Raw genomic sequence first — 6,992 nt, forward strand, 5'->3', positions numbered from 1 at the left:
CGCCAGTGCGGCCCCGCCGAACCGCTACGGGAGGCCTGCCAGGTAAGGAACGCAAACCAATAGAAACAACGCGGCTTTAACCGAGGCCGCCATCGGGCGCTGTTTCATGGGTACTTCAGGAAAAGGCTACGTTACCCGCAGAGCGTCCGCAATGTGCCTCTGGCCTCCAGGTAGCATTGTAAAGGTACAGAATACAAGTGCAAAAGTTGGCTGGCTTTCTACAGGGCCTTCCGTTAATTATTTTGTTTGCTCGCAAAAGGATCTTCACAGTAAAATTATATTATTTTTATTTTTCCCCCCACTTGCTTTGCTTAAAAAAAAAATTATTCGGCTTTCCACACAAATGAACTAGGCAGAAACAAAAATATGACACCAGGTTCTTACACAGGCTTGCTTTTTAATAAAGGAAGCATTTTACTTCTCTTTCAAATTGCATATATCTGACAATGTCTAACACTGAATCATTTTAAAGGCTTGTGCTTTAGAAATGAAGTCTGAGGACTTTTAAGCTACCTGGGTTTGTTTTATTTACAACATGGCATTTGCTTCCTGAACCTCCAGCTTGCAATGTTGCGTGGCAGGGGAGACAGAGGTACAAGTATGGGGAGGGTAACGAGGCAGGGCTGGGGAGGCACTGCCCTACCACAGCTACACGGCTCCAACTACTGAAGATGCACATGATGAGGCAAACAGAACAACAGAAACCTTCAGACAACCCTTTCCTTTCCTCTATGGCTGCAACCTGGAGTGAGTCTGGAAGAAAGGCAGGGTGCTAAGCGCACATCACAGCGGGCTGTGGTCCTGGGCTGCTTGGGTTGCCAGCTTCACTGGAGGTTCAAGCACCAGATACAACTGCAAAGGCCCTTTTGGCCAGTGAGGGAGTAGAGAGACTGGGCACGAAGACATTTTGTGTGGAGTGAGCAGGAGGGGGCTTCTCTTGTAAGGAGTGGATAGATAAATTGTTCAGTTGGCAGTGATGGTGTGTGGAAAACATGCGACTTCAATCAAATGATAAGGAGTAATAAGAGTTGCAGAAAGCTAACAAGACCTGAGCAGCAGCATAACAACAGTTAACTGGAGAGAAAAGATCCCTGAGAGCAAAGCAACTGAAGGCTTTGTATCTTCCTAGGCAGCTCTCAAACTGGTCTGACAAAATGACCTTGGAAGGAGAAATTGTCTTGATAGAGGCCCTTGTTAAACAGGCCTTCAGCGCTGCCACCGTTCCAGCAAGACCCTTGAGAGAGAGAGCGCAACTCCTTTGGGAAGAAGCAGTTTCCTTTTACCTGAATGGTGGGGAAAAGTAAGGCACTAGCCAAAAATTATTTGGGATGGGGGGGAAAAACACCACATCTCAGGCAGTTGTGGGAAAGATATCCTAGATTTGGCATTGGGTTTGGGTGGTGGGAAGGTTGTTGGGGTTTTTTGAGGGGTATGTGTGGGTTTTTTTTTTTTAAGTATTATGATTTTAAGATAATCACCACCATAAGGTGACAGCTGTTTTTACAGTCAGCCTTAATCTTCTGCTGACTAGGTTTTCTGTCTCTCAACTCTGCTTCCTCCCTAAGAACAGCTATCTGCATCCATTGACATCATTACTAAAGAGTTCCACAAGTAATTAATCCCTAACTTAATGGCAGGTGTTACTAGTTTAAAACAAGCAGCAAAGAGAGAAGTAAGACTTGCACATAGCATAACTGCATCTAACCATGCCTTAACTTATCCAACAGAATTTTAATACCCTGAGTGTCAAATGCTAATCCAGGAAGTTATAGGAACAGATGGTTACATCCCTAAGACAAGACAGTGCTAGCGCTGACATTCTTCCTGGATGACAGGAAAAGTACTCTTCATTTTCCCACTCTACAGGTAATTTTTGTTGGAAAGAAACAGACTGTCACCAGAAGACCACTACCTAAGGTCAAGGTATATGAGCCTCATTACAAATAGATATCCCCAGCTTCATGTATATATAAAACATTTCCAAAGTCTAAATGGCTGTAAGTCTGAGAGTTCTGGGCTAAGGTAACTTAAGACCCAAAGCCAGAATCATTCATCATTTTGATGTCCAAGTTTATCATCCATGGGTTGCTATCGTTCCCTCGGTGCGATCCAGTCTGTCATTGCTGAGGGTGCAGGCTAGCTGTTAAATTCTCCAAGTTGTAAATATGGCAAGCAAGAAAGTACCTACTACTCTCTTCAGATGCTCGTTTCTTGATATCATGACCAAATTTGTACTACAATGCAGCCTACTCATTTGATTATTTCATATTTTAAAGCTTTTCTCAGTCAGTCCCTCCAATTCACCAGTCATTTTGGTGGCTCAAGCTCAGTCCTCTGCAGTTCTGCAACAGTTTGTAGGTTGCTTAAATGTTCATCCCAAATGCAAGTGCAGAAACTCCTGAATCTTTCCCCAGGAGTGTTCCTGCGCATAGGCATGTGCTTTGCTCTCTCCACCCCCCAGAACAGGCACCCCTAGAACACGATCCATAGCTACCTGACAAAATGGAGTAGAAGGAGGATCAATTCTGTGGCCTGCTCCTGGATATCTCAAGAGTTTGAAATTTTCTTTCCCATGCTGGCGTAGACGCCCGATTGCCAGGTCAGCATATAAGGAGCTCTTCCACATACGATCATCTTCCCCTACCACAAAGAGAAAGTGACCTTCTGCTTTTTCAATGGGGATCGTGCAAGGAGAATTAGCAGGATTCGTTGGGTCATCCAGAGCTTCGAAAGTGTCAAATACACCAGCATCAGAAACACTGACCTTATTCATATCAAAGCGCAGCCCAGGCAGAGTCATCTCACCATAATGGAGGTCTGCAACTGTGTTTGAGCTACAGCCGGAGATACAGACAGCAGCCACTACTTCTGGCAGGAAGGTGATCATGGAGAGTGCTAATTCTGCCCCTTTCCCAGTCCCAATCACTCCAACTCCTGGTCCCTTCACCTTCAGATAAGATAGGGGGTGGGGAAGAGAGGAAGAAAGGAATAAAGGAAGTATGCATTATAAAGGGATTAGCCATTAAATGCCTTTGGAGTTGTGTTATTAAAAGAAAAAATGTTAGGTTAATTATTGATGTGACCTGTTGGAAAGCTACAGCCTGGACCCATGCTCCTCCCTCTGTTTAGTGTCTTATTTTTCAGAGACAACAAGAGCTGTCCCACAAAATGACACAGACAGGCACAAGAAGTACCGTAACTTGGACCTCACCTAGTCCCTGCTGCATATTTTGCTGCAAATACTTGCTCTTTGTCCCGAAACAGGTAGCAGGAAATTCAAGAACAGTCTATTGCTACGTATGTCTCAGACAAATAAAGTAACCGCACAAATGACATTTGAGGGATTAGAGAAGTAGTGTTTAGTCTTGCCCTTTCCTAGCTTAGAAAGTAAAACTGAAAGCAACGTCCCAAGTCATCAAATCCTATTTGACTATTGAGCAGTTTTGTATCTTCCTCTCTTAAACTAATTGCTTTCATTTTTAAGGAACGCATATTTATCACCACCGCTCCTGTTTGGAGGGTATTCCAGCACTTCACTGTTCCAATGATCAGGAATCTTCTAGTTTCCAGTATGTGTCTATTTAACAGACAGCTCGTGCTGGAAGAAATTCACACTCTGCAGTCATATATGTAGTCACCTATGCAGGACCTACACTTTTTGCATTATTGGACCTAAACCTCCCCAGCAGAAACTGATACTCTAAAAACAAACAAAAAAAAAAAAAAAAACCAAAAAAAAATCCCCGCCACCACTGGGCATGACTGCCAAATCCTCCCTTGTCCTGAGAGAGGGCTCACTACACTCACCTTTGGGTGACGCTGTAGGAATCTAGCTGCCTCCTCAAAGTACTCAAGTTTGAATTCTCTCATGACCTTAGGCAGATCTTCAAAGTCAAAATATGGCAGAGAAAGAGCAGCAAAACCACGGGTAGCCAGGAGACTGGATCTAAATTCAATCAAACCTCCTTCATCACCGTACATGTCAATCACTCCTGGAAAGGGGCCATCCCCTATATTAAAAAGAAGAGGTAGAGAGGACAAGTTATCAAACAGGACACTAAAAACTATCTGGTGAAGAGTAAACAAAATATAGAAGGCTTAAGACACTTTCTATTAATACTCATTACTTTTCCATTTGCAGCGCAGAGATTAAAGAACCAGTGCTGTATCCCACTTCAGCTATTTCAAACTAAGAATAGGTCCTTACCTTCCTGTAAAAATATGTGAACAATTAAACTTGTTTTTTCTTAAAAAAAAGTTCTAAATTTATTTTTCAATGGTCTTAACCTCCCACCCTCAGAACAATCATAGTCAGCTATTTTCCCCACAAAGAAGTCATACCTTAATTAGCAAAGTGCAAGCTCATTACTCTCATTACTAATGAGGCAAGAGCATTGAGCCCTGGAAGTAAATTCTACATAACTTACACAAATTCTGGAATAAGGTGCATTGAGCAAAGCACAGCAAAGAGACACTTATTGCTAGATGAAATCACCTGGACTTACTAGCACTATCTCAACATCAGCACTGTAACACTTGGCAGCAGAAGTGCTGCCGCAGATGTGAAGAGACAGCGGGTAAAAACGAGAGCTATACGGGTGCGGTTATGTGTGTGTGCCTGATATATAGGTAAAATGCATATACATGTATACAATCAGTTCCACAAAACTAGAAATAATCAGAACCACAATTTTAAACAAGTATACCTTTGCAGCCAAGGTCATGTTGTGATATTATGGTATGCCAAGCCAGCAGATCTTGGGTTAAAGGGCTAAGGGTACTACCTCTTGGAACTATAAAGACCCCAGGCAGGCTATTTCTTTTTTTTTTTCCTGGCCACCAGATGTCACCACTGATGTACTCGGATCCAACTCACTAGAACTATCTCAGCACAAAAAGTACTTAACTCTCTGACATTACCTATATGCAATAGAGAAAAGACCTCTGGCATTTCAAGGTGCTTGAGGAAAGGAAGTTTTGGACTAGCTGGTGGAAACTTCCTAACTTAAAGCATTAGGAATTCAGAAAAGGACAGAAACATGCTTTGGGGTTCTTTTTCTTTCAGTTCTGAGATTTTTTTAAAGAAGTTCAATATTCTACTTCAGCAAAAATATGTCTGGATAAATTTATCATCAACAGTAACCTTTAGTTAACAACAGTCAGCCTAGATTGCTAGAGAAAAAAAAAAAAAAAAAAAAAAAATTTTTTTTGTTGATTGATGACCCCTACCTGGAAAGCCTTCTAGCAAGAACATGTGATCAGAAGACAGTCAAGCATGGATGCATTTCTCTCTCATGAAGATAACCTTTAACTTACACAGGCTCCTGGACTGCCTTCCTGAGTGCCTACATACGCCCAAGTATACAGTTTCTGCATAGCTCACTAAAAAGCAGGATAAAACGGGCTAGACAACTTTACTGCTAGTTAAAAACAAACAACCCCCAGACTTGCAACTCTTGTGCCTGAATTGAGAAATCTCTTTCATATTAAAATTACAGCATAAGCCTTCTCATGTCATCTCGCTTTTATAAGAACGGTTCACGTTTAAGATTCCAGTCTTAATAACAACATTTTTCCATCCCTGGAGCAAAGAAAGGTACGGTAGTAATGCTGTATCTGGATCCTCCATCAAGAAGGATGCCAGTATCATTTAAGCAATGATTTCAGACTTTTCCACACTATTACAACACCAGACTTGCTAAAGGAAAAAATGCAGTTCCATCTTGCAGATCTTTGGATTCCCACTAAGCTCAGCAGAAATCCAGCTCATCCTCTAAGGCAGGATATATCAAAACAACCACGTCTCAGTGATGGAAACTCCAGAATGCTGACTAAACATTTGATCCAAAATTCAAAGTTCAATCTCAGTTGTTTCTTTTTCTTCAGTGGACTTTGAATCCATATCTAAATGGATAAAAAGAGTGGTTTAGGAATCATTCACTGAAACTACTTAAATCCCTAATAACTGTAGTGGTACTCAGAGGATTTGCTGAAGCAAGTCGAGTTAATATGGAGGGCAGTTTTAGTAGCACAACACTCGGGGAAATACAAGAAGTTTAAATTATGCGTAAATCAAGCGGACAAACACCATCACCAGTGTAAGGTTTCATTTTCCAACAACATGAGCAGGCCATGAGAATATCACACCTCATAAAGCACAACCATCCCAGGAGCAGAACAGGCAGAACTTGCTCAGAAATCCATTTTGCCTTTCTACCACAGAACCGAAGCAACTCAACTATTAACCTAGCTTAGGCTTTGGCGTAATAGAGGTGGAATACCTGTATTATCTAGAATCTCTTACACTGCTCTGCTTACTGGCATGTGTTTCACTGGGAAGAAAAAATGCCTTTTTGAATCGATCCTACTCAGGGTAAAATTCCTGGGAGATTTAGCACAGGTTCACATGATGAAGCATATCAGCTTTTCTGAATGTTACGGATTCTCATACTCCAGAGCAAACATAAAACCTCCTGAAAAATAATCTACTGAGAGCAGTGATACAGTAAACTACAACCCCTGGTTCTCATTTAGCTTCTGCCTGTCTCACAGGAGCCACCTGCCCGGTGCTGCAGGCAAGGACCAGGCAGTGGCAAGTGGCCCTGTGTCCAGACAAGCCTTCGGGAGTGTCTCCTTAAGACTTCAAGGAAATAAAACCTGCCACCTGTCTGCAGGGCAGCCTTCAGATCTATTACAGAATATGGATTTTCCAGGTGATATCTTCGCATGTTTTCCTTTTAAAAAGAGATTTTAATTTCTCCGGACAGAGAAGCCGGGGGGGTCCCTCCGGCCCCAGGGCGAAGGTCTCGGGGCCGGGACACTCACCCGGCGGCAGGAAGAGGGAGCCCCTTACACCTCCCTCCTTCAGCCGGATCCTCCGCACGCCAGGGGCCGTGAACCACCTCTCCACCTCGGCCTTGGCCACCACCGGCCCGGGCATGGAGCCGGGCAGGCTGTGGCCCTCGTGGACCAACACCTCCACTTTCATCGGG

At 43.1% G+C, this 6,992-nt stretch overlaps 1 protein-coding gene across 3 annotated transcripts in view; it reads right to left on the reverse strand.

Annotated features, from left to right (window-relative positions):
* DNAL1 (dynein axonemal light chain 1) overlaps positions 1–6,992 on the reverse strand; it is a 22,561-nt gene that overhangs the window by 11,334 nt on the left and 4,235 nt on the right. For 2 of the 3 annotated variants that reach the window (XM_035900967.1, XM_035900968.1), the window contains exons 2-3: positions 3,808–4,010; positions 2,495–2,947 (exon numbers count right to left, since the gene is read on the reverse strand). In XM_035900967.1, coding sequence (XP_035756860.1) covers positions 2,495–2,947; positions 3,808–3,981 — 627 coding nt within the window. In that variant the 5' untranslated portion in view covers positions 3,982–4,010. Of the gene's footprint in view, positions 1–2,494; positions 2,948–3,807; positions 4,011–6,825; positions 6,976–6,992 lie in introns of those variants that run through there. The other variant, XM_035900966.1, reaches the window with a different exon arrangement.

This window comes from Egretta garzetta, unplaced genomic scaffold (assembly GCF_000687185.1).
Source record: "Egretta garzetta isolate BGI_Z169 unplaced genomic scaffold, ASM68718v1 scaffold828, whole genome shotgun sequence".
Lineage (NCBI taxonomy): Eukaryota > Metazoa > Chordata > Aves > Pelecaniformes > Ardeidae > Egretta > Egretta garzetta.